Here is a 27833-nt window from a genome sequence, read left to right as displayed (position 1 = left end):
GGAATAACACAGTGCCCAGGAGCTTGTGATCACCTTCAGTGTCCAGAGGAACAGAGGTGATACATTATCTTGTGATCATCTTCGGTGTCCACAGGAACAGAGGTGACACACTGTCTTGTGATCACCTTCAGTGTCCACATGAACAGAGGTGACACATGATATAAAGCAGCAGTAAAATATTAACTTGGGATTATAGCAAGGTTAAACATTGCTGACTGCGTCAAGGCTGGGGACATGGGGGGAGTTGCCTCATGGCTGGGGCGTAGAGCGAGGGTGTTGCTTGCAGTGGGGATGGAGGGAAGAGGAGGGGAGGGAACGGTACTGAAGGGGGGCGTGGTTGCTGCACCACGAGGCAGGGGTGATGTTCGGCTAGCGAGGGGCAGGAGGTCGGATGGTCCATGGCAGCCCTGAATGGCAGTGGTAATGGTGCCTCCCATGTAAACACAAATTAGGTCTCCTTACTAATTTGTTCAGCTCCCATCCAAAAAATAATTATAATAAACAATGGGCTAGAAAAAGAGACTCAGTGTAGAGAAGATTAATACTGCAGGGAGATTAGACACGACTGTCACAGCGCAACCCGTAATTTTTTAACATTGTTTCCGTAAGATCTAAGCAAACACTATATCCTGTCGTTTACTCAGCCGCTGTTGCAGGTTATACGATACTCTGGTATTTAAAAACAGAAAACAGGTACAGTATCAGGATGGGCTGGTAAAGAGGAGGGGGAATCCTAGCGGGTTTCCTGCGTGGGAGACCCTGGACCAGAGGCCAATACCTGCAATTAATCCCACGTTGAATGCATGCAGGTGTCGTCCCATCCCCGTGCCTATCTAAAAGCCTACTCAGAATTATTTTCTCGTAGAGTGCCAATGATAGTCCACAAGAGTGTGTTCTTACGCGGTGTGTCGAGAAAGAATTAATACTTCACCTTTTAGCCTCTGGCACCAAGACACCCCCGTGTGTTTACCAGTAATTACCCTTGTGGTGCTGGTGGAGTTGTGTGTGGCTGTGACACTGGGGAAAGCCACACAGACTGTTGTTATGTGTACCTTTCCACCATCCACCCATGCTGTTCCTGCAGGTGTGTCAGCAGGTGGGAACTGTTTCCTCAACACCTGGTGGCAAACTACAAAGCCATTACTGCTACGTCAGTAACAGTGTTAGCAGAGTAGGTAGAGTAGGAAGCATCACGAGGTTTAGATACTGATAAACTAATAAAAAAAATCCATGTTATTTTTTGTTTTACAAAATTCAAAATTTAACCTAAATAAATATATGAAGTTGATAAGATCACTCATCTTAGTCCTCCTTGTTTCTATATGGATCTCGAAAAGTCATAGCTGTCAAGCACTGTCTGATAAGTATTCATAAATCAATATAACGCTATCAGGCATACTTCAGTGTACGGAAGGAAGATAGCTTTTCGGTTACAATTGATAAAGGGAAATTGTCGATGACACGACAAAACCGATCCAATAATTATATTTCGTTATTTCTTTATTTTTTATTACAAACTATAGGATTTTTCATCTTCGATGTCGCTGATAATTTCTTCCATATGCAGGGTCACTGTGCGACTAGTTTCGTGAGGAAACATGAACTGCAGAGTGCTTTAGTGAGGCGACCAATCAGCGTTAACTTGAAATATACACTGCATGCTAGTGATTGTTGTGGCATTCCTTGTCGAGCGCACAATCTTTGGCTAGGTAGTTTCAGATTGCTCTTGTATGTAGGGGATGCACAACTGTTGCAGTGACTGAAAAGGCCATACACGTGGTTTTATTAAAGTTCCCAGAGGCTCAGTCTCTTACTTCAAAGACTTACTCCGAAATGTTACCCCGACGATAGTACCCTGGAGTTTACCTGGAGAGAGTTCCGGGGGTCAACGCCCCCGCGGCCCGGTCTGTGACCAGGCCTCCTTGTGTATCAGAGTCTGATCAACCAGGCTGTTACTGCTGGCTGCACGCAATCCAACGTACGAGCCACAGCCCGGCTGGTCAAGTACCGACTTTAGGTGCTTGTCCAGTGCCTGCTTGAAGACAGTCAGGGGTCTCTTGGTAATCCCCCTTATGTATGCTGGTAGGCAGTTGAACAGTCTCGGGCCCCCGACACTTATTGTGTTGTCTCTTAACGTGCTAGTGACACCCATGCTTTTCATTGGGGGGATGTTGCATCGTCTGCCGAGTCTTTTGCTTTCGGAGAGAGTGATTTTCGTGTGCAAGTTCGGTACTAGTCCCTCTAGGATTTTCCAGGTGTATATAATCATGTATCTCTCCCGCCTGCGTTCCAGGGAGTACAGGTTCAGGAACTTCAAGCGCTCCCAGTAATTGAGGTGTTTTCTCTCCGTTATGCGTACCGTGAAGGTTCTCTGTACATTTTCTAGGTCAGCAATTTCACCTGCCTTGAAAGGTGGTTAGTGTGCAGCAATTTTCCAGCCTAGATAGAACAAGCGACCTGAAGAGTGTCATCATGGGCTTGGCCTCCCAAGTTTTGAAGGTTCTCATTATCCATCCTGTCATTTTTTCTAGCAGATGCGATTGACACAATATTATGGTCCTTGAAGGTGAGATCCTCCGACATGATCACTCCCAGGTCTTTGACGTTCGTTTTTCGCTCTATTTTGTGGAAGGAATTTGTTTTGTACTCTGATGAAGTTTTAATTTCCTCATGTTTACCATATCGGAGTAATTAAAATTTCTCATCGTTGAACTTCATATTGTTTTCTGCAGCCCACTGAAAGATTTGGTTGATGTCCGCCTGGAGCCTTGCAGTGTCTGCAATGGAAGACACTGTCATGCAAATTCGGGTGTCATCTGCAAAGGAAGACACGGTGCTGTGGCTGACATCCTTGTCTATGGCAGATATGAGGATGAGAAACAAGATGGGAGCGAGTACTGTGCCTTGTGGAACAGAGCTTTTCACCGTAGCCGCCTCAGACTTTACTCTGTTAACTACTACTCTTTGTGTTCTGTTTGTGAGGAAATTATAGATCCATCTACCAACTTTTCCTGTTATTCCTTTAGCACGCATTTTGTGAGCTATTACGCCATGGTCACACTTGTCGAAGGTTTTTGCAAAGTCTGTATATATTACATCTGCATTCTTTTTGTCTTCTAGTGCATCTAGGACCTTGTCGTAGTGATCCAGTAGCTGAGACAGGCAGGAGCGACCTGCTCTAAACCCATGTTGCCCTGGGTTGTGTAATTGATGGGTATCTAGATGGGTGGCGATCTTGCTTCTTAGGACCCTTTCAAAGATTTTTATGATATGGGATGTTAGTGCTATCGGTCTGTAGTTCTTTGCTATTGCTTTACTGCCCCCTTTGTGGAGTGGGGCTATGTCTGTTGTTTTTAGTAACTGTGGGACGACCCCCGCGTCCATGCTCCCTCTCCATAAGATGGTAAAAGCTCGTGATATGGGCTTCTTGTAGTTCTTGATGAACACGGAGTTCCATGAGTCTGGTCCTGGGGCAGAGTGCATGGGCATGTCATTTATCGCCTGTTCGAAGTCATTTGGCGTCAGGATAATATCAGATAGGCTTGTGTTAACCAAATTCTGTGGCTCTCTCATAAAAAATTCATTTTGATCTTCGACTCTCAGTCTGGTTAGCGGCTTGCTAAAAACTGAGTCATATTGTGACTTGAGTAGCTCACTCATTTCCTTGTTGTCATCTGTGTAGGACCCATCTTGTTTAAGTAGGGGCCCAATACTGGACGTTGTTCTCGATTTTGATTTGGCATAAGAAAAGAAATGCTTTGGGTTTCTTTCGATTTCATTTATGGCTTATAGTTCTTCCCGCGATTCCTGAGTCCTATAAGATTCCTTTAGCTAAAGCTCGATGTTTGCTATTTCTCTGATCAGTGACTTTACGCATTTCAGATATATATTGTCCTCTTTTAGCCACTCTGTTATTCTTTTCCGTCGCCTGTAAAGGGAGCGCCTGCCTCTTTCTATTTTACAGCTATTCCTCCTTTTTCTTAAAGGAATAAGCCTTGAGCATACATCGAGTGCCACCGAGTTAATCGGTTCTAGGCATGAGTTGGAGTTTGTGTTGCTTAGTCTATCTTCCCAGCTTATATCGTTTAGGACTTGGTTTACTTGGTCCCACTTTATGTTCTTGTTATTAAAGTTGAATTTGGTGAAGGTTCCCTCGTGACTAATCTCATTTTGTCGGCTTGGGGCTTCGCGCATACATGTCTGAACCTCGATTATGTTGTGATCTGAGTATATTGTTTTTGATATGGTGACATTTCGTATCAGATCATCATTGTTAGTGAAGATGAGGTCTAGTGTATTCTCCAGTCTAGTAGGCTCTATTATTTGCCCTGATGAGCTGCTAGAAATGCCATCTCACCAGCTGTCTGCTGTCACCGGATAAGCTTGTGATACTGCACTGACAAGTGTTTGACATCTGTGCTTCATAAATATTCCCATGAAGATGATGGCGTGTTTCACCCAGCAGAATAAATAATTTAGAACAACTGTGCAGACAAGGCCTCACGTGAACCAGGACAAATCTGTAGCTCTGAGAGTGGACCCCTCTATCGAGCAGGAATTAAGAAAAAAAACTCGTCCTTAATTGCCTAGCCGTGTGTGAACTAATGGGGTCGGGGGATTTAGTGCTTCACAAGAACGATACTCACCTTTAAATCTTTGTTGTTGTTTTTCCTCAAGGGGTCACCGTTTTTGTTTTATCATGGCCAAATAAGAGCTCATGACAGGATGCTGGGTGTACAGTGTTGTAAGTTAAATGAGGTGAGGGGGTCATACATTTAAGTAGCTTATTATCTTGTGCTCCCGCATTTAAATTGTTATAATAAACGACCTTGCCTGTCACTGCTTAAGCTTAATAAGGGACCACAAGAAAACGTGTATAACTTAATAGAAATACCGGAATGACTTTTAATAGCTACGACATTATTTCATTATCTCTTATTTTATGTTTCTGATTAAATGCATAGTTGGTCTATCAGTCCTACTGCGTTTAGCTGGCTTGGTTTGAGATGGACACGCATATATATATATATATATATATATATATATATATATATATATATATATATATATATATATATATATATATATATATATATATATATATATATATATATATATATATATATATATATATATATATATATATATATATATATATATATATATATATATATATCTTTCTTCTTTTCAACGTACCAGCCGTATCCCACCGAGGTGGGGTGACCCAAAAGGAAAAACGAAAGTTTCTCCTTTCAAATTTAGTAATATATACAGGAGAAGGGGTTACTAGCCCCTAGCTCCCGACATTTCAGTCGCCTCTTACGACACGCATGGCTTATGGAGGAAGAATTCTGTTTCACTTCCCCATGGAGAATATATATATATATAAGTAGTTAACTTTTCTACAGAGTGGCTCCTTCCGGTTTAGGGCCTTCTACAGAGTGGCTCCTTCCGGTTTAGGGCCTTCTACAGGGAGGCTCCTTCCGGTTTAGGTCTTCCACTGGGCGGTGTATCCGGTCTAGGACCAGCAGCTGGAGGGTCACCTTTTCACACCTAGGTGTTACTTCCGGTTTTGACCATGACCTCGCCCTCGAGACTACCTCACCCTTGACCCCCCAACCAATACCCCCCCACGACCCCCCCCCCCTCGCGACCCCGCCGTCGCGCCGCGCGCCGCCCGCGCGCCCGCCCGCGCGCCCCGCCCCGCCCGCGCGCCCGCCCGCGCGTCCGCCCGCGCCTTCTGCTGCGCCTTCTGCAGCGTCATCCGGATCGCCCCCGCGCCTCGAATTTTTTTTCTTATGATCTCCTTGGATCAAGGTTTTTGGATTCTCCCCTATGGGGTTTCGAATTTTTTTTGAATTTCATTTTCTTGTGCTCTCCATCTCCTCAGATCAAATTTTTGAGGTTCCCCCTCTCACTTTCACCCCCATCCCAAAATTTCTCGATATTACCAAGTTTTTGGATTCCCCCCCTATGGGGGGTTTCGAAAGTCTCCATCTCCTCGGATCCCCCTCCCACTTTCACCCCCCATCCCCAAAATTTTCTCGATAATACCATGACTCCATCTCCTCGGATCAAGTTTTTTGGATTCCCCCCTATGGGGTTTTCGAAATTCTCCATCTCCTTGGATCAAGGTTTTTTGGATCCCCCCTATGGGGTTTTCGAAATTCTCCATCTCCTTGGATCAAGGTTTTTGGATTCTCCCCTATGGGGTTTTCGAAATTCTCCATCTCCTCGGATCAAATTTTCTCGATAATACCAAGACTCCATCTCCTCAGATCAAATTTTTTGGATCCCCCTATGGGGGGTTTCGAAAGTCTCCATCTCCTTGGATCAAGGGTTTTGAATTTCTTATGATCACCTTGGATCAAATTTTTGGATTACCCCTCCCACTTTCACCCACCCCCCACCTCAAATTTTTCTCGATAATACCATGACACCATCTCCTCGAATCAAATTTTTTGGATTCTCCCCTATGGGGTTTCGAATTTTTTTTGAATTTCATTTTCTTGTGCTCTCCATCTCCTCGGATCAAGTTTTTAAGGTTCCCCCTCTCACTTTCACCCCCATCCCAAAATTTCTCGATATTACCAAGTTTTTGGATTCCCCCCTATGGGGGTTTCGAAAGACTCCATCTCCTCAGATCAAATTTTTAAGGTTCCCCCTCCCACTTTCACCCCCCCAATCCCAAAAATTTCTCGATAATACAAGTTTTGGATTCCCCCCTATGGGGGTTTTGAATTTCTTATGATCACCTTGGATCAAATTTTTGGATTACCCCTCCCACTTTCACCCACCCCCCACCTCAAATTTTTCTCGATAATACAAGTTTTGGATTCCCCCCCTATGGGGGTTTCGAAATTCTTATGATCTCCTCGGATCCCCCCTCTCACTTTCACCCCCAGCCCAAAATTTCTCGAAATCAAAGTCTCCATCTCCTTGGATCAAATTTTTGGGTACCCCTCCTTTCACCCCAAAATTTCTCGATAATACCAAGACTCCATCTCCTTGGATCAAGGTTTTTTGGATTCCCCCCTCTGGGGGTAAGCATTCAAATGAACTCCTCCTATGGGGCATGCTTACTACAGGTCTAATGAAGGGTGTTTACTCGGCGGTCAGTGACGTCAGTATTCCTCTCATTAAGTTAAATGAACTAAAAAGGACCACGCGCACACAGGTTGAATCTTGTCTACCCTTTTACCCACCCTTCCAAACCCTCACACTCCAACCAACACCTCACAATTTTCACTCATAACCCCCAATTTTTCTCGTTTTAACCCTTTCAGTTCATTAAAGTTAATAAGGGGACACATGCATCAGAAAGTCACCACATCGCTTACATCCACTTTCGTTAAATTCACTACTCACAATTTTACATATTACGAAGTTAAATACGCACTTTTACTTTGAACATCTTCAAAACACTCATAAATCATTTGAATACTCACAAAAAATACCTTTATACATTTCCAAACAACACTGAAATACTCCAAAATCATCATTCGAACACCCCCAAATCATCTCTGAATACTCCCAGAACACCTTCATAAGTACTCTTGCACATCATTTGATATATATGTATATGTATAAGTATAAGTATATGTATAAGTACTCTCTTAATCATTTGTACACCTTCAAAAAACACCTTTGAATACTCACATAAACACCCTTGAACACCTTCAAAACACCTTTGAATAACCTCAAAACACCTTTGAACACCTTCAAAACACCCTTGAACACCCTTGAACACTCTCAAAAACAACATTTGAACACACTCAAAACACCTTTGAACATTTCCAAAACACTATTTGAGTACTCCCAAATAAGATTTGACATCTCTAATTTATCTGCACTTACACATTTCATTAAATTACAACTCATCCCTCAGTCTCCAGACTTCACAACATTATCACAAAAACTAACTCAAACACTTTACTTTGAACACCCCCAAAGTACTCACATAAACACCCTTGAACACCTTCAAAACACCTTTGAATATCGTTTTTAAACTAATTTCATCACAACCCACTTATATCATCTTTTTTCGGTAACTCTAATTCGACTACACTACCCTCATCAATTACCAACAAATTTTACTCGTTTTAACTAATGTCATCACTGTAACCAAGATTTTCACAAATAAAAAACTCTGACACCTAACACACACGCACACACACACCCCACAACACCCACAATTTTTCTCGTTTTAACCCTTTTAGTTCATTAAAGTTAATAAGGGGACACAGTACATCAGAAAGTCACAACAACAACTTCCACAACCCACAATTTTTTCTCGTTTTAGCCCTTTTAGTTCATTAAAGTTAATAAGGGGACACACTACATCAGAAAAAGTCCCAACAACAACCCACTTATAACATCTTTTTTCGGTATCTCTAGTTCGACAACAACACCCACATCCCACAACACCCACGAACATTTCCAAAACACTATTTGAGTACTCCCAATTACACCACTGATTACTACTAAAACACCACTGAATTCAATCAAAACACCCTTCAACACCTTCAAACACCCTTGAACACCTTCAAAACACCCTTGAACACCTTCAAAACACCCTTGAACACCTTCAAAAACAACATTTGAACACACTCAAAACACCTTTGAATAACCTCAAAACACCTTTGAACACCTTCAAAACACCCTTGAACACATTCAAAAAAACAACATTTGAACACACTCAAAACACCTTTGAATACTCACATAAACACCCTTGAACACCTTCAAAACACCTTTGAATAACCTCAAAACACCTTTGAACACCTTCAAAACACCCTTGAACACCTTCAAAACACCCTTGAACACCTTCAAAAAACATTTGAACACACTCAAAAGTACTCTTGCACATCATTTGTACACCTTCAAAACACCCTTGAACACCTTCAAAACACCTTTGAATAACCTCAAAACACCTTTGAATAACCTCAAAACACCTTTGAACACCTTCAAAACACCCTTGAACACCTTCAAAACACCCTTGAACACCTTCAAAAACAACATTTGAACACACTCAAAACACCTTTGAATAACCTCAAAACACCTTTGAACACCCTTGAACACCCTTGATCACCTTCAAAAAAACAACATTTGAACACACTCAAAACACCTTTGAACACCTTTGAACATTTCCAAACAACACTGAAACACTTCCAAAAACACCATTTGAGTACTCCCAAATACACCACTGAATACTAAAACATCACTGAATACACTCAAAACACCACCAAAATCACCATAAACTAAGATCAACACCCACATCCCACAACACCCACATCCCACAACACCCATGAACATTTCCAAAACACTATTTGAGTACTCCCAATTACACCACTGATTACTACTAAAACACCGCTGAATTCAATCAAAACACCCTTCAACACCTTCAAACACCCTTGAACACCTTCAAAACACTCTTGAACACTTTTCAAAAACACCTTTGAACATTTCCAATCAACACTGAAACACTTCCAAAAAACACAATTTGAGTACTCCCAATTACACCACTGATTACTACTAAAACACCGCTGAATTCAATCAAAACACCCTTCAACACCTTCAAACACCCTTGAACACACTCAAAACACCCTTCAACACCTTCAAAACACCTTTGAACACCTTCAAAACACCTTTGAACACATTCAAAACACTCTCATAATCATTTGAACACACTCAAAACACCTTTGAATAACCTCAAAACACCTTCGAACACCTTCAAAACACCCTTGAACACCCTTGATCACCTTCAAAAAAAAAACAACATTTGAACACACTCAAAACACCTTTGAACACCTTTGAACATTTCCAAACAACACTGAAACACTTCCAAAAACACCATTTGAGTACTCCCAAATACACCACTGATTACTAAAACACCACTGAATACACTCAAAACACCACCAAAATCACCATAAACTAAGATCAACACCCACACCCCACAACACCCACAACCCACAACACCCACAATTTTTTCTCGTTTTATCTAATTTCATCAGAAAGTCACAACACCCACACCCCCCCCCCCCATTTTTTTCTCGTTTTAACCCTTTTAGTTCATTAAAGTTAATAAGGGGCCACACTACATCAGAAAAAGTCACAAAAACAACCCACTTATAACGTCTTTTCGGTATCTCTAGTTCGACAACAACACCCACATCCCACATCACCCACATCCCACATCCCCCCCACACACACACAGACACACACACACACACATCCCTAACCTAGCCTAACCTAACCTAACTTATCCTAACATAACCTAACCTAACCTAACTTATCCTAACCTAGCCTAACCTAACTTAACCTAACCTAACCGAACCTACCCTAACCTAACCTTACCTAACCTAACCTAGCCTAACCTAACCTAACCTAACTTAACCTAACCCAACCTAACCTAACCTAACCTAGCCTAACCTAACTTAACCTAACCTAACCTAACCTACCCTAACCTAACCTAACCTTACCTAAATTATCCTAACCTAACCTAACCTAGCCTAACCTAACCTAACTTAACCTATCCTAACCTAACCTAAAATATATTGGAACACTTCCAAAATACATTAGAGTACTCCAGAAATACTTTGAACGACTCCATTTTTGGATATTTCCAAATTAGTTTTGAAAACTTTATCGTAAAATCGAACATTATTTTCTTGTTGGTAAAACACACTCAATGGTAGAAATATTTACTCGATTTCCGAATAGAAGCACTGTCCTCGCTCTGAGAGACTCATTGTGGGTCACCCCAACACATGGTGTAATGCGCTTCACACCCAAGGTAGAACATAACACCTGCGTCAACTCAGGACAAACAGGCGCCATGTAATGCGGGTAACATCCAAGATAGAAAATCATCTCTTTCCAGACCAACTGTCTATCCTAACCTAACCTAACCTAACCTAATTCCTAACCTAACCTAACCTCACCTAACCGAACCTAACCTAACTCCATCAATCACCTCTATCCTAACCTAACCTAACCAAACCTAACCCAACCTAACTCCATCAAATACCTCTATCCTAACCTAACCTAACCTATCCTAACCTAACCTAACTCCATCGAACACCTCGAATACTACCTAACTTAACCTAACCTAACCTTACCTAACCTACCGAACCTAACCTAACCTAACCTAACCTATCCTAACCTGTCCCAACCTAACCTAACCTAACCTATCCTAACCTAACCTAACCTAACCTAACCTAACTTATCCTAAGCTAACCTAACCTAACTTATCCTAACCTAACCTATCCTAACCTAACCTAAACACTGACTAACTTTGAACCAACTCTGAACACCACTGATCTTCTTCAAAAAATGCTCAAACACCTCCGAATACTCCCAAAAAAACACTACTGATTACTACCAAATCACCACTGAATACTACCAATCACCGTCAAAATCACCAGAAACTAAGTTTAACATCACCATCTAACATCCTTTTTATAGAAATCCCCTCAAATCACTATAACCAAGAACTCCCTCCCCATTTGGCGCATAAAAAAAAAGCATGAACACAAACCTAATACGCAAACACTTAGTACATGATCACCATCAACTGAAAACATATCTTATACACACACATAATATAAGACAATCACCAACTACAATCACCCATGTTCACTTACCTCAAAATCACTAATATCACAGAAAACAATCATTTTTATAAACATTTCACACACACACACACACACAAAAAAAAATCATATTTGACAATATCTAAGCGCACTCACCTCACTACCACCAACACACGATGTCTCACCTCACAGGACCGACGAGCTCACCTCCAGTGACGTCACACTCCCATTGTGTTACTTGGCGGTTGGTAACATCACACCTAACCCCCCCTTGTTTCAACCTGTTGTACCCTACATTATCTAAGAACACTATATCCAAGACGATTACCAGATTTTATGATCCCCAACACCAAGATCACAGAAAACACACATTTTTATAATTATTCACACAAAAATCACGATCACCAATTCCATATCATGTTTACCGTCATCTATCAACACTAATCACCAAGATCACCATAAAATCTAAGATCATGCATCTCAAAACTACTATGATCACTGAAAACACTTATTTTTTAAACATTCGCACAAAAATAAGACATACACAAAAATACCACAACACTTCCACCAACATCTATAACATAACATGAGCACTATAACATATCACTATCACAAAAAAATAATACACAAACACCCACATATTATACATTTCAATTGGAAATTTAAGACATGAGACATACACACCAAATCTAAGACATTCACCTCCAACTAAGACATACACATCACCCCTAAAACTTCCTTCCTTATTCATTCCGTATATCTCCTAGAGCTGTTTTAACCCCGACGGATCCACCACGACGTAGGAGCCAGAGAGTAGTAGGTGGTGTTGGAGTGGTGATGGTTCCTCTGGCTCCTACGTCGTGATGGAACCGTCGGGGTTAAAACAGCTCTAGGAGATATACGGAATGAATAAGGAAGGAAGTTTTAGGGGTGATGTGTATGTCTTAGTTGGAGGTGAATGTCTTAGATTTGGTGTGTATGTCTCATGTCTTAAATTTCCAATTGAAATGTATAATATGTGGGTGTTTGTGTATTATTTTTTTGTGATAGTGATATGTTATAGTGCTCATGTTATGTTATAGATGTTGGTGGAAGTGTTGTGGTATTTTTGTGTATGTCTTATTTTTGTGCGAATGTTTAAAAAATAAGTGTTTTCAGTGATCATAGTAGTTTTGAGATGCATGATCTTAGATTTTATGGTGATCTTGGTGATTAGTGTTGATAGATGACGGTAAACATGATATGGAATTGGTGATCGTGATTTTTGTGTGAATAATTATAAAAATGTGTGTTTTCTGTGATCTTGGTGTTGGGGATCATAAAATCTGGTAATCGTCTTGGATATAGTGTTCTTAGATAATGTAGGGTACAACAGGTTGAAACAAGGGGGGGTTAGGTGTGATGTTACCAACCGCCAAGTAACACAATGGGAGTGTGACGTCACTGGAGGTGAGCTCGTCGGTCCTGTGAGGTGAGACATCGTGTGTTGGTGGTAGTGAGGTGAGTGCGCTTAGATATTGTCAAATATGATTTTTTTTTGTGTGTGTGTGTGTGTGTGAAATGTTTATAAAAATGATTGTTTTCTGTGATATTAGTGATTTTGAGGTAAGTGAACATGGGTGATTGTAGTTGGTGATTGTCTTATATTATGTGTGTGTATAAGATATGTTTTCAGTTGATGGTGATCATGTACTAAGTGTTTGCGTATTAGGTTTGTGTTCATGCTTTTTTTTTATGCGCCAAATGGGGAGGGAGTTCTTGGTTATAGTGATTTGAGGGGATTTCTATAAAAAGGATGTTAGATGGTGATGTTAAACTTAGTTTCTGGTGATTTTGACGGTGATTGGTAGTATTCAGTGGTGATTTGGTAGTAATCAGTAGTGTTTTTTTGGGAGTATTCGGAGGTGTTTGAGCATTTTTTGAAGAAGATCAGTGGTGTTCAGAGTTGGTTCAAAGTTAGTCAGTGTTTAGGTTAGGTTAGGATAGGTTAGGTTAGGATAAGTTAGGTTAGGTTAGCTTAGGATAAGTTAGGTTAGGTTAGGTTAGGTTAGGTTAGGATAGGTTAGGTTAGGTTAGGTTGGGACAGGTTAGGATAGGTTAGGTTAGGTTAGGTTAGGTTCGGTAGGTTAGGTAAGGTTAGGTTAGGTTAAGTTAGGTAGTATTCGAGGTGTTCGATGGAGTTAGGTTAGGTTAGGATAGGTTAGGTTAGGTTAGGATAGAGGTATTTGATGGAGTTAGGTTGGGTTAGGTTTGGTTAGGTTAGGTTAGGATAGAGGTGATTGATGGAGTTAGGTTAGGTTCGGTTAGGTGAGGTTAGGTTAGGTTAGGAATTAGGTTAGGTTAGGTTAGGTTAGGATAGACAGTTGGTCTGGAAAGAGATGATTTTCTATCTTGGATGTTACCCGCATTACATGGCGCCTGTTTGTCCTGAGTTGACGCAGGTGTTATGTTCTACCTTGGGTGTGAAGCGCATTACACCATGTGTTGGGGTGACCCACAATGAGTCTCTCAGAGCGAGGACAGTGCTTCTATTCGGAAATCGAGTAAATATTTCTACCATTGAGTGTGTTTTACCAACAAGAAAATAATGTTCGATTTTACGATAAAGTTTTCAAAACTAATTTGGAAATATCCAAAAATGGAGTCGTTCAAAGTATTTCTGGAGTACTCTAATGTATTTTGGAAGTGTTCCAATATATTTTAGGTTAGGTTAGGATAGGTTAAGTTAGGTTAGGTTAGGCTAGGTTAGGTTAGGTTAGGATAATTTAGGTAAGGTTAGGTTAGGTTAGGGTAGGTTAGGTTAGGTTAGGTTAAGTTAGGTTAGGCTAGGTTAGGTTAGGTTAGGTTGGGTTAGGTTAAGTTAGGTTAGGTTAGGTTAGGCTAGGTTAGGTTAGGTAAGGTTAGGTTAGGGTAGGTTCGGTTAGGTTAGGTTAAGTTAGGTTAGGCTAGGTTAGGATAAGTTAGGTTAGGTTAGGTTATGTTAGGATAAGTTAGGTTAGGTTAGGCTAGGTTAGGGATGTGTGTGTGTGTGTGTGGGGGATGTGGGATGTGGGTGATGTGGGATGTGGGTGTTGTTGTCGAACTAGAGATACCGAAAAGACGTTATAAGTGGGTTGTTTTTGTGACTTTTTCTGATGTAGTGTGGCCCCTTATTAACTTTAATGAACTAAAAGGGTTAAAACGAGAAAAAAATGGGGGGGGGGGGGGGTGTGTGGGGGTTGTGACTTTCTGATGAAATTAGATAAAACGAGAAAAAATTGTGGGTGTTGTGGGTTGTGGGTGTTGTGGGGTGTGGGTGTTGATCTTAGTTTATGGTGATTTTGGTGGTGTTTTGAGTGTATTCAGTGGTGTTTTAGTAATCAGTGGTGTATTTGGGAGTACTCAAATGGTGTTTTTGGAAGTGTTTCAGTGTTGTTTGGAAATGTTCAAAGGTGTTCAAAGGTGTTTTGAGTGTGTTCAAATGTTGTTTTTTTTTTGAAGGTGATCAAGGGTGTTCAAGGGTGTTTTGAAGGTGTTCGAAGGTGTTTTGAGGTTATTCAAAGGTGTTTTGAGTGTGTTCAAATGATTATGAGAGTGTTTTGAATGTGTTCAAAGGTGTTTTGAAGGTGTTCAAAGGTGTTTTGAAGGTGTTGAAGGGTGTTTTGAGTGTGTTCAAGGGTGTTTGAAGGTGTTGAAGGGTGTTTTGATTGAATTCAGCGGTGTTTTAGTAGTAATCAGTGGTGTAATTGGGAGTACTCAAATTGTGTTTTTTGGAAGTGTTTCAGTGTTGATTGGAAATGTTCAAAGGTGTTTTTGAAAAGTGTTCAAGAGTGTTTTGAAGGTGTTCAAGGGTGTTTGAAGGTGTTGAAGGGTGTTTTGATTGAATTCAGCGGTGTTTTAGTAGTAATCAGTGGTGTAATTGGGAGTACTCAAATAGTGTTTTGGAAATGTTCATGGGTGTTGTGGGGTGTGGGTGTTGTGGGATGTGGGTGTTGATCTTAGTTTATGGTGATTTTGGTGGTGTTTTGAGTGTATTCAGTGATGTTTTAGTATTCAGTGGTGTATTTGGGAGTACTCAAATGGTGTTTTTGGAAGTGTTTCAGTGTTGTTTGGAAATGTTCAAAGGTGTTCAAAGGTGTTTTGAGTGTGTTCAAATGTTGTTTTTTTGAAGGTGATCAAGGGTGTTCAAGGGTGTTCAAAGGTGTTTTGAGGTTATTCAAAGGTGTTTTGAGTGTGTTCAAATGTTGTTTTTGAAGGTGTTCAAGGGTGTTTTGAAGGTGTTCAAGGGTGTTTTGAAGGTGTTCAAAGGTGTTTTGAGGTTATTCAAAGGTGTTTTGAGGTTATTCAAAGGTGTTTTGAAGGTGTTCAAGGGTGTTTTGAAGGTGTACAAATGATGTGCAAGAGTACTTTTGAGTGTGTTCAAATGTTTTTTGAAGGTGTTCAAGGGTGTTTTGAAGGTGTTCAAGGGTGTTTTGAAGGTGTTCAAAGGTGTTTTGAGGTTATTCAAAGGTGTTTTGAAGGTGTTCAAGGGTGTTTATGTGAGTATTCAAAGGTGTTTTGAGTGTGTTCAAATGTTGTTTTTTTGAATGTGTTCAAGGGTGTTTTGAAGGTGTTCAAAGGTGTTTTGAGGTTATTCAAAGGTGTTTTGAGTGTGTTCAAATGTTGTTTTTGAAGGTGTTCAAGGGTGTTTTGAAGGTGTTCAAGGGTGTTTTGAAGGTGTTCAAGGGTGTTTGAAGGTGTTGAAGGGTGTTTTGATTGAATTCAGTGGTGTTTTAGTAGTAATCAGTGGTGTAATTGGGAGTACTCAAATAGTGTTTTGGAAATGTTCGTGGGTGTTGTGGGATGTGGGTGTTGTTGTCGAACTAGAGATACCGAAAAAAGATGTTATAAGTGGGTTGTTGTTGGGACTTTTTCTGATGTAGTGTGTCCCCTTATTAACTTTAATGAACTAAAAGGGCTAAAACGAGAAAAAATTGTGGGTTGTGGAAGTTGTTGTTGTGACTTTCTGATGTACTGTGTCCCCTTATTAACTTTAATGAACTAAAAGGGTTAAAACGAGAAAAATTGTGGGTGTTGTGGGGTGTGTGTGTGCGTGTGTGTTAGGTGTCAGAGTTTTTTTTTTGTGAAAATCTTGGTTACAGTGATGACATTAGTTAAAACGAGTAAAATTTGTTGGTAATTGATGAGGGTAGTGTAGTCGAATTAGAGTTACCGAAAAAAGATGATATAAGTGGGTTGTGATGAAATTAGTTTAAAAACGATATTCAAAGGTGTTTTGAAGGTGTTCAAGGGTGTTTATGTGAGTACTTTATGGGGGGGGTGTTCAAAGTAAAGTGTTTGAGTTAGTTTTTGTGATAATGTTGTGAAGTCTGGAGACTGAGGGATGAGTTGTAATTTAATGAAATGTGTAAGTGCAGATAAATTAGAGATGTCAAATCTTATTTGGGAGTACTCAAATAGTGTTTTGGAAATGTTCAAAGGTGTTTTGAGTGTGTTCAAATGTTGTTTTTGAGAGTGTTCAAGGGTGTTCAAGGGTGTTTTGAAGGTGTTCAAAGGTGTTTTGAGGTTATTCAAAGGTGTTTTGAAGGTGTTCAAGGGTGTTTATGTGAGTATTCAAAGGTGTTTTTTGAAGGTGTACAAATGATTAAGAGAGTACTTATACATATACTTATACTTATACATATACATATATATCAAATGATGTGCAAGAGTACTTATGAAGGTGTTCTGGGAGTATTCAGAGATGATTTGGGGGTGTTCGAATGATGATTTTGGAGTATTTCAGTGTTGTTTGGAAATGTATAAAGGTATTTTTTGTGAGTATTCAAATGATTTATGAGTGTTTTGAAGATGTTCAAAGTAAAAGTGCGTATTTAACTTCGTAATATGTAAAATTGTGAGTAGTGAATTTAACGAAAGTGGATGTAAGCGATGTGGTGACTTTCTGATGCATGTGTCCCCTTATTAACTTTAATGAACTGAAAGGGTTAAAACGAGAAAAATTGGGGGTTATGAGTGAAAATTGTGAGGTGTTGGTTGGAGTGTGAGGGTTTGGGAGGGTGGGTAAAAGGGTAGACAAGATTCAACCTGTGTGCGCGTGGTCCTTTTTAGTTCATTTAACTTAATGAGAGGAATACTGACGTCACTGACCGCCGAGTAAACACCCTTCATTAGACCTGTAGTAAGCATGCCCCATAGGAGGAGTTCATTTGAATGCTTACCCCCAGAGGGGGGAATCCAAAAAAACCTTGATCCAAGGAGATGGAGTCTTGGTATTATCGAGAAATTTTGGGGTGAAAGGAGGGGTAATCCAAAAATTTGATCCAAGGAGATGGAGACTTTGATTTCGAGAAATTTTTGGGGTTGGGGGGTGAAAGTGGGAGGGGGATCCGAGGAGCTCATAAGAATTTCGAAACCCCCATAGGGGGGGGAATCCAAAACTTGTATTATCGAGAAAAATTTGGTGGGTGGGTGAAAGTGGGAGGGGTAATCCAAAAATTTGACCCAAGGTGAGCACAAGAAATTCAAAACCCCCATAGGGGGGAATCCAAAACTTGTATTATCGAGAAATTTTTGGGATTGGGGGGGTGAAAGTGGGAGGGGGAACCTTAAAAATTTGATCTGAGGAGATGGAGTCTTTCGAAACCCCCATAGGGGGGAATCCAAAAACTTGGTAATATCGAGAAATTTTGGGATGGGGGTGAAAGTGAGAGGGGGAACCTTAAAAACTTGATCCGAGGAGATGGAGAGCACAAGAAAATGAAATTCAAAAAAAATTCGAAACCCCATAGGGGAGAATCCAAAAAATTTGATTCGAGGAGATGGTGTCATGGTATTATCGAGAAAAATTTGAGGTGGGGGGTGGGTGAAAGTGGGAGGGGTAATCCAAAAATTTGATCCAAGGTGATCATAAGAAATTCAAAACCCTTGATCCAAGGAGATGGAGACTTTCGAAACCCCCCATAGGGGGATCCAAAAAATTTGATCTGAGGAGATGGAGTCTTGGTATTATCGAGAAAATTTGATCCGAGGAGATGGAGAATTTCGAAAACCCCATAGGGGAGAATCCAAAAACCTTGATCCAAGGAGATGGAGAATTTCGAAAACCCCATAGGGGGGATCCAAAAAACCTTGATCCAAGGAGATGGAGAATTTCGAAAACCCCATAGGGGGGAATCCAAAAAACTTGATCCGAGGAGATGGAGTCATGGTATTATCGAGAAAATTTTGGGGATGGGGGGTGAAAGTGGGAGGGGGATCCGAGGAGATGGAGACTTTCGAAACCCCCAGAGGGGGGGAATCCAAAAACTTGGTAATATCGAGAAATTTTGGGATGGGGGTGAAAGTGAGAGGGGGAACCTCAAAAATTTGATCTGAGGAGATGGAGAGCACAAGAAAATGAAATTCAAAAAAAATTCGAAACCCCATAGGGGAGAATCCAAAAACCTTGATCCAAGGAGATCATAAGAAAAAAAATTCGAGGCGCGGGGGCGATCCGGATGACGCTGCAGAAGGCGCAGCAGAAGGCGCGGGCGCGGGCGGACGCGCGGGCGGGCGCGCGGGCGGGGCGGGGCGCGCGGGCGGGCGCGCGGGCGGCGCGCGGCGCGACGGCGGGGTCGCGAGGGGGGGGTCGTGGGGGGGTATTGGTTGGGGGGTCAAGGGTGAGGTAGTCTCGAGGGCGAGGTCATGGTCAAAACCGGAAGTAACACCTAGGTGTGAAAAGGTGACCCTCCAGCTGCTGGTCCTAGACCGGATACACCGCCCAGTGGAAGACCTAAACCGGAAGGAGCCTCCCTGTAGAAGGCCCTAAACCGGAAGGAGCCACTCTGTAGAAGGCCCTAAACCGGAAGGAGCCACTCTGTAGAAAAGTTAACTACTTATATATATATACGAATATGTTTAACAATTCGCCAACAGGCGAAATTATTTACAAACATTGTCTCTACCTCCACACCAGGACTCGAACCTGCCAACTCTTTATCATAGTAACCAGTACGTTACCACTGAGCTAGACCCAAGATAAATATGGGTATCCAGCCGGAGCCAGACGATGTTTCCCCATACCCCCGGGCACCAAGCTCGTTTTGAAAGGTTTTCATCGAATCCTGCCACGTGCAGTGGACAACGAAAGAGATTTGAAATGGTTAACAATTTGCAAACAGGCGAAATTATTTACATTGTCTCTACGTCCACAGCAGGACTCGAACCTGCAAACTCTGTATCAGAGTACACAGTTCTTTACCACGGAGTCAGACCTCCGTGGTAATGTACTTTGTACTCTGATACAGAGTTTGCAGGTTCGAGTCCTGCTGTGAACGTAGAGACAATGTTTGTGTGTGTGTGTGTGTGTGTGTGTGTGTGTGTGTGTGTGTGTGTGTGTGTGTGTGTGTGTGTGTGTGTGTGTGTGTGTGTGTGTATTTTCGCTTGCCTTATTCGGTAAGAAGAGCGTTGCTATTTAAGCCAAAATCGCAAGTTTTACCTATTCGGCATGACATATAATATGTATGTATGTATGTATGTATGTATGTGTGTGTATATATGTATATGTATATGTATATATATATATATATATATATATATATATATATATATATATATATATATATATATATATATATATATATATATATATCGTGCCGAATATGTAAAACTCGTCAATTAGCAAGAACTCGTTTAAAATTAAGTCCTTTCTAAAATTTTCTCTTCTACGTTTAAAGATATATTTTTTTCGTTAATGATAATGTAAAAAATTTTAATTTTGCACCAAAAGAATCTTAGAAAACTTACCTAACCTTATTATAACAAGAACAAATTATTTTAGCCTAACCCAACTAAATATATTTTAGATTTGTATACAATAATTTGATACTAAACAAACACAGTGAAATATATTTTTTTCGTTAGGTTCAGAATGATTTTGGCGAAATTATTGCATACACATTCTGAACCTAACGAAAAAAATATATTTCACTGTGTTTGTTTAGTATCAAATTATTGTATACAAATCTAAAATATATTTAGTTAGGTTAGGCTAAAATAAATTGTTCTTGTTATAATAAGGTTAGGTAAGCTTTCTAAGATTCTTTTGGTGCAAAATTAAAATTTTTTACATTATCATTAACGAAAAAAATATATCTTTAAACGTAGAAGAGAAAATTTTAGAAAGAACTTAATTTTAAACGAGTTCTTGCTAATTGACCAGTTTTACATATTCGGCACGACACACACACACACACACACACACACACACACAAATATATATATATATATATATATATATATATATATATATATATATATATATATATATATATATATATATATATACATACATATACATACATACATACATACATACATACATATATGTCATGCCGAATAGGTAAAACTTGCTATTTTGGCTTAAATAGGAACGCTCTTCTTACCGAATAAGGCAAGCGAAAATTTGTGTATGCAATAATTTCGCAATAATCATTCTGAACCTAAGGAAAAAATATATTTCATTGTGTCTGTTTATTATTAAATTATTGTAAACTTATCTAAAATATATTTAGTTGGATTAGCCTAAATTAAATTGCGCTCTTAATAAGGTTAGGTAAGTTTTCTAAGGTTCTTTTGTTACAAAATTATTAATTTTTACATTAACGTAAATGAAAAAAAATATATCTTTAAATGTATAAGAGAAAAATCAAGTTCCTGATCCAGCAAGCGACCCTCCTTGGCTAGCTGCAAGAACTGTGTCAAAACTGTCAGTGGTGACAATAAATCAGGAGGAGCTGCATTTCCTTCTTAAATCGCTTGACCAAGAAAAGGCTGTGGGCCCAGACAAGTTGAGCCCAAGATTGCTGAGAAGATGTGCAGACCAACTAGCAGCACCTCTAACTCGCATCTTTCAGCACTGCCTAGTACAGTGTAAATGGCCCTCTCTATGGAAAGAGGCAAATGTAGTCCCTGTTCACAAAAAGAAGAGCAGAGCAGAAATCAGCAACTACAGACCAGTGTCACTCCTGTCAATCACTGGTAAGATCCTTGAGACAATAATCTCAAGACAAATGACAGTTTTTTGACTACCACTCACTACTTTGTGATCGTCAATATGGCTTCAGGAAAGGTTACTCTGCTGCTGATCTGTTGTTAAACCTCTCTACTAAGTGGCACCAGTCACTGGATGAATCCAAAGTCAGCTGTGTGGTAGCACTGGACATTGCTGGCGCTTTCGACCGGGTGTGGCACCAGGACCTCTTAGCAAAACTTCAAGCACTGGGAATTGCAGGCTCTACACTACGTCTCCTCAGTGATTACCTTCATGGTAGATCTCTAAGTGTAGTTCTCAATGGAACAGAATCAGCAAGACATCCTATTGGGGCAAGTGTTCCACAAGGAAGCGTGCTGAGACCATTGTTATGGAATGTCTACTTCAACGACCTTCTTCATCTCATCCCAGAATCACATGCATATGCAGACGACTGTACACTGACATTCACTTATCCAAGAGAAGAAATGCCAGCTGCTCTAAGCTACATCAATCACCAGCTTGGGGAAATAGATGGCAAGTAACATTTGCACTTGAGAAAACGCAAATGATGATCGTCTCTAGGCACCATGATGGTAATGCTGGTGCAGTAGTAAGGATGACTGGGAGGGTGTTGGCACCTGGAGAAGTTGATATCCTTGGGGTGAAATCTGACTCCAAACTAACCATGAAGAACCATGTTGTAAATCTTGCAAACAAGGCAGCCAGGAAGCTTACAGCACTTCGCCGTATCTCGCATCTGCTTGACAGTAGGGGTTGCAAGATTCTGTACGAGGCACAAGTACGCTCACACCTTGAGTATGCTCCACTTTCTTGGTTTGCCTCCCCCCCCCCCTCTCATCTGCGACTGCTTGACAGAGTAGAGAACAGAGCAAGACGTCTCATCTCTCGCCTGGACCCATCCTGGATAGATCTGGCATTTCAGCAGAGCCTTCAACACAGGAAGGATGTGGGTGGCCTTACTGTTATGTACAAGGCCAATATTGTCAAAGTACCACACTTGGATCCACTTCGAGGACAGCGTGAAACAAGCTTTTATGCCACAAGACGGGCAGAAAGCAGCAACTTCACTCTGGCTGTACCCTTCTCCAGAACATCACTCCATCTGAGATCATATATACCCAGGATGACTCGTGTATGGAACACATTCGTACAGCATAATGATGTCAACGAGATAAAGTCAGTTGATCAAATGAAAATGCTGGCCCACAAATGGCTCCAATTTCATCCTGTTCCCTACTTGTATGTCTCATAACAATAAAAATGCTTTCAAATGAGCTGATGTAGGTAACAGCTCTTAGCTTGCCAATAAAGTTAGGAATCCTTAACCTGTAAATAGCTTGTCAATAAAGCTAGAGATCCTTAACCTTGTCAAACCCTGTGTAAAAAAAAAAAGGACTTGATTTTAAATGAATTCTTGCTAACTAACCAGTTTTACCTATTCGGCACATTATATATATATATATATATATATATATATATATATATATATATATATATATATATATATATATATATATATAAATATATATATATATATAAAGACAAGCCACGGGGGTGGAAATCTTTAGCTCAAGTATTTTTCACACTTCTCAGTGCATCATCAGGAGCTGTTCAGTGTTACAAAGGCAGCAGCAGGAGAAATGATGGGAAGTTTTTTCAGAGTATGGTAGCGTGAGTGGCACACGCCGGTGTGCCACTCACGCTTGAATGGAAAAGCTAAAAGCTGCTGTAGATACTAAACGCAAAGTGAAATATTCGTCTACATCAACCCACTAGTCTCCCAGCTCAGGCCTACATATATAATAACCTGGAGTATGAAACTCATCCTATCATGGAAAACCTAGCTAGCTTTTCTCGCACAGTTAACCTTCATGTGGGGAGCAGCAAACTGTGGATATTCTACCATGTAACTCCTATTGAAGTGTAGCTGCACACTGAGAATGTTCCCACCGCGTATTTCAAAGAGAACAGAGAACAGAACACTGCGGGTATTTTCAATATGTAAATAACGTTTTTTTAAATGCCCTATAAATTCCATAAGTAATGTTGTCTTCCTATTCATGTACGCAGAATGTTTGAAGCTTCTGTGATCCGCTGAAGTTAAAATATTTGCGTTATTAAATAGACACCAGGGGCCTCGTTGCTCATGACTTAGGTAACCCGGAAAAATATGGCCATAGGCCACAAAAACAAATAAAGCACTCAGGCTTTAATGTAATTATAGTAACAAAGTGAAAGGCCAATATTTGCCCCTGAGTAACTATTTGTGTCACTGGTGTTGGATGAGTATCGACCTGTTGCTTCCTGCTGATATAATCGTCAGAGTTCAGTAGTGCGAGTTGTTCCCAAGAGAGTGAAAAAGTGAGGTTATAAAACCTACAATTTAAAACATTATAAAGACATAAATCAACTCGAGGTGAGCACTTACAGATTACAAGTGACCGATTGGCTTGGAATAAAACATATATTAGCTTAAAATCCAGGCGTTAGTCAAGACTTGTGTGTGTGTGTGTGTGTGTGATAGCCTGATAACACATACTTTGTGCATGGTTGAAATCCAGAAGCAGTATTATACTTCGTAATGATTTGTAAAACTAATAATAAATTTGAATTTTTTATACCCCATCCTCAGTATTCGTACAAAACTAAAAACTAAAATCTAGCACATTAGCCACAAGTGTGGATGCAAAAGAAACCCCCTGATGCTGAATGTATGACTATGATAGTTTAGTGTTACCTCATTTCCGGGTAAATCTTGTACTGGATAATGATGTCTTTGATAGAGTGGTTTAAAAAGACACGCGACCAAACCGAAACGTTATTCTAATATGTCCTAGTGTTTGCTCACGTGTCTTTTTAAACCAATTTGCTGGTATCAATTACCAAGGTTAATGCTTGCTGAAGTGTCATAATACGGCTAGATTTTACTATGAGAAATATATTTTAAATATTTGAAGACTGATAAAACTGAGGAACTTAATACTCACCTACAACAGTTAGTTTATTTTAGATGACTTTAAGTAGCAAAGGATACAAACACTAAGATCCCATAACCCTAAATTACATAATCAATCTGCGTTTATTAACCTATACAGATGTCCAGAACAGTCAAAAGGAAATAATTGCTAATCTCACTGACATGAAGTCCCTACCAAGTTCAATGCACGGGTTAAGCGGTCATTTCGATTATAATAACAGCTTATGAACCTAAGTTTTTTCAGTGCACTCACCGCGCGCTACACATACTAGCCACTAGTAAAATTTTCAAAATACCTATTAACCAATTCCGAAAGTGTGAATATTGGCTTCAATGCAGAGGATAATCGAAATTCGTGTCTTCCCTTGTTTCAACGCTTAATATATACCAATGAAAGATAAGCGAGATCTAACATGGAATACAATTACTGCATAGTGTGGCTTGAAAACGAATTACATATATATATGTATATATATGTGTGTGTGTGTGTGAATGTTGAGTCTGGTGAAGGGTAAATCATGAAGGTAGTGCCACTGAGGTGGGTGCATCATCAATAGATTAACAGTACCAAAAGCGTGGGTGTTACTCACCTTTTGTCACCGACTCCAGTTCCTGGAGGTGCTTGTTTTCCTTTGTATTTAATAACCTTTCTATGCTTAGACCATTTGAGACGGAAGTTTCCTCCTTTCTCAGGCGTGTTGTGTCTCGACCACTCCACCCGAGCCGTGCCATGTCCCCCTTTAGCAAATTGCAACGGCATGAATTCAGGCGAGGATGGGTTAACATTTCGGAGGTAGTTCAACTGTGATTTAGGGGTAAGCCTAGGTGTTGGATGGGCGTGTGTCTGCGAGGTGTGGCGGGCGTGAGTGCTATGCTTATGCTGGGCGTGTGCCTTGCACGGGTAGTGGTAATGGATATGGTAATGGGATTCTTGAATGCGTGGCTGGTGTAAGTGGGAGGTTCGAGCCGTCCGGCCAGTCCTGAAAGTGTCTTTGGGGGTACGTGTAACGTTGGGTTTGTCGAGCAGAACTGCGGGCATTTCGAATAACTAAAACGGATTAGTGCGTAAGGGATATTCTTCCCATCACCAATTTTATGTACGTAATAAATATATATATACATAGTTTGCACATGTCAGCACCCTTGTGTTCAGTTAAACACTACATTTTAACTGAAGAAGGAGTGACCAGAAACACAGTGTCCGCTACGACAGCCTCACGCAGATGAGTGGAGGCGTCTAGGTAACATGTGGATTGGGAAAGGCGTCTGGTCCCGACGTGAGGGTGGCACACACTACCTGGCCTCAGCAGTCTCAGTCCGCCACCACCGCACTCCACGATCAATAGCATGCAATAATGCTCTCTGCTGCTCTATACAAGCATTCAAGGTAAGTGTTCTCGTGAGTACTAAAACATGAGTAATGACCGGAAAAATTTATGTTCACGTGCTGGCAAACCTAAAGTAATTCATTAACAGGTAAAAAACTGTTACCCTTATTTCTCACTAGGATTTCTTGACTAGCAGTGGCTGTCCCTGAATACAAAAAATAAAAATAATGTGTATCTAATCAGATACATCTGTCACACATTGCTCCGCCGAGAAGACCTTACCCCAGCACCGTGCACACTATGACTTTCACTTCTACATCTGAATTTTAAGGCAATGGCATCACAAGTGTATAGATAATATAGATACCGTGTTCGGGGCATGCGAAGGCCCAGATTGCCCTGGTCAAGGAGTGGCATGATGACTTGTGCTGGTAGTTCTGCTGACCCTACTGCAACCTGCCTCTCGTCTGCTTCAACTGCTCTCTCCACACCGGGAAACTGACGGAAAAAACCTTCCGCGCACTGCACCATTCACAAGGGAAAATATCTGCCAGGCATCTCCAAATTATGAAACGATGAACAAAGTCTATGCCATAATTTTCAATCTTCAAATATTCATTATCAGAAAATAATATTCGTTACCAGACAATAATATTCGCAATGTCGCGAGGTACGGAGATTCGTCCGGTCACACGCGATCCCCCAATCAGTGACTGGCTTCATGATGTCGTCGAACTCCACCTTCAGCCCATCGATTACTAAACTCTTCTTGTTTGGCAGATATTTTTCAAACAATAAGAAACGATAGAGAAGGGATAGAAATTAAATTCAAAAATGAAAATGAGAGGAAATCCAAGGAAACGAAGGAGTAGGTTCGGACCGCGCAATAGCAAATAACCTTAACCCGATCCATTCAAATTTTGTTTGTGTGCTATTTTCATGATGCAAAAATAAATATACCTATATAAGATCACAAACTCTGTTAAAAATGTCAATACAGTGACGATGATTAGTTTAGATAATAGTTTATCAAATGGTGAGAGAGTCGAGAGTGGTGAGAGTTTGAGACAATCTTGGAATGAAAAGTGTATATTCATAACTGCAAATAAAAATGTTAGTCATTTAAGATGGAATTTATAAATACACGATGTGTATAAGAGAGAGATTATCTATTTGTTTACTTATTTCTAACTACAAGAACAGGCCTTTGCTGGTAATGTCACATCTTCAATCTATCATATAATTTAAACAAATCCAGTGGTTTTGTGTGTACGCTCATGTGCTTGTGTATGCATGTTGGTGACTGTGTGGCCTTATCAGTGAGGAATGGAACAGCACCACACAGGGTAAGGAGCAACAAGCACAGTAACAAAAGCCTCCCAGAAGATACAGTACCACCTGATCTTTCACTTACCTTTCGACACAAGTTTATATATATATATATATATATATATATATATATATATATATATATATATATATATATATATATATATATATATGTCGTGCCGAATATGTAAAAATGGTCAATTAGCATGAACTCATTTAAAATTAAATCCTTTCTAAAATTTTCTCTTATACGTTTAGAGATATATTTTTTTCATTAATGTTGATGTAAAAATTTATAATTTTGCACCAGAAGGAACTTAGAAAACTTACCCAACCTTACAATAACAAGAACAATTTATTTTAGCCTAACCCAACTAAATATATTTTAGATTTGTTTACAGCAATTTAATACTAAACAAACACAGTGAAATATATTTTTTTCGTTAGGTTCAGAATGATTTTGGTGAAATTATTGCATATACAAATTTTCACTTGTCCTATATGGCAAGATGAGCGCTGCTATTTAAGCCAAGATCGCAAGTTCAGCCTTATCGGCACGACATATATATATATATATATATATATATATATAT

The 27833-nt window shown here is 40.1% G+C and overlaps 1 protein-coding gene across 3 annotated transcripts in view; it reads right to left on the bottom strand.

Moving 5' to 3' along the window:
• Positions 1-27833, bottom strand: part of LOC128692161 (uncharacterized) — a 138036-nt gene that overhangs the window by 50158 nt on the left and 60045 nt on the right. Inside the window, exon 1 of one of the 3 annotated variants that reach the window (XM_070085189.1) lies at positions 25174-25855. The exons of the other annotated variants lie outside the window; for them this stretch is intronic. Within the exon in view, the coding sequence (XP_069941290.1) occupies positions 25174-25622 (449 nt within the window). The 5' untranslated portion in view covers positions 25623-25855. Of the gene's footprint in view, positions 1-25173; positions 25856-27833 lie in introns of those variants that run through there. 3 annotated transcript variants of the gene reach the window in all.

The sequence above is a fragment of the Cherax quadricarinatus genome, chromosome 15, assembly GCF_038502225.1.
Source record: "Cherax quadricarinatus isolate ZL_2023a chromosome 15, ASM3850222v1, whole genome shotgun sequence".
Lineage (NCBI taxonomy): Eukaryota > Metazoa > Arthropoda > Malacostraca > Decapoda > Parastacidae > Cherax > Cherax quadricarinatus.
The sequence above is the reverse complement of the archived record's forward strand: the minus strand, read 5'-3'. Positions and strand labels throughout refer to the sequence as shown.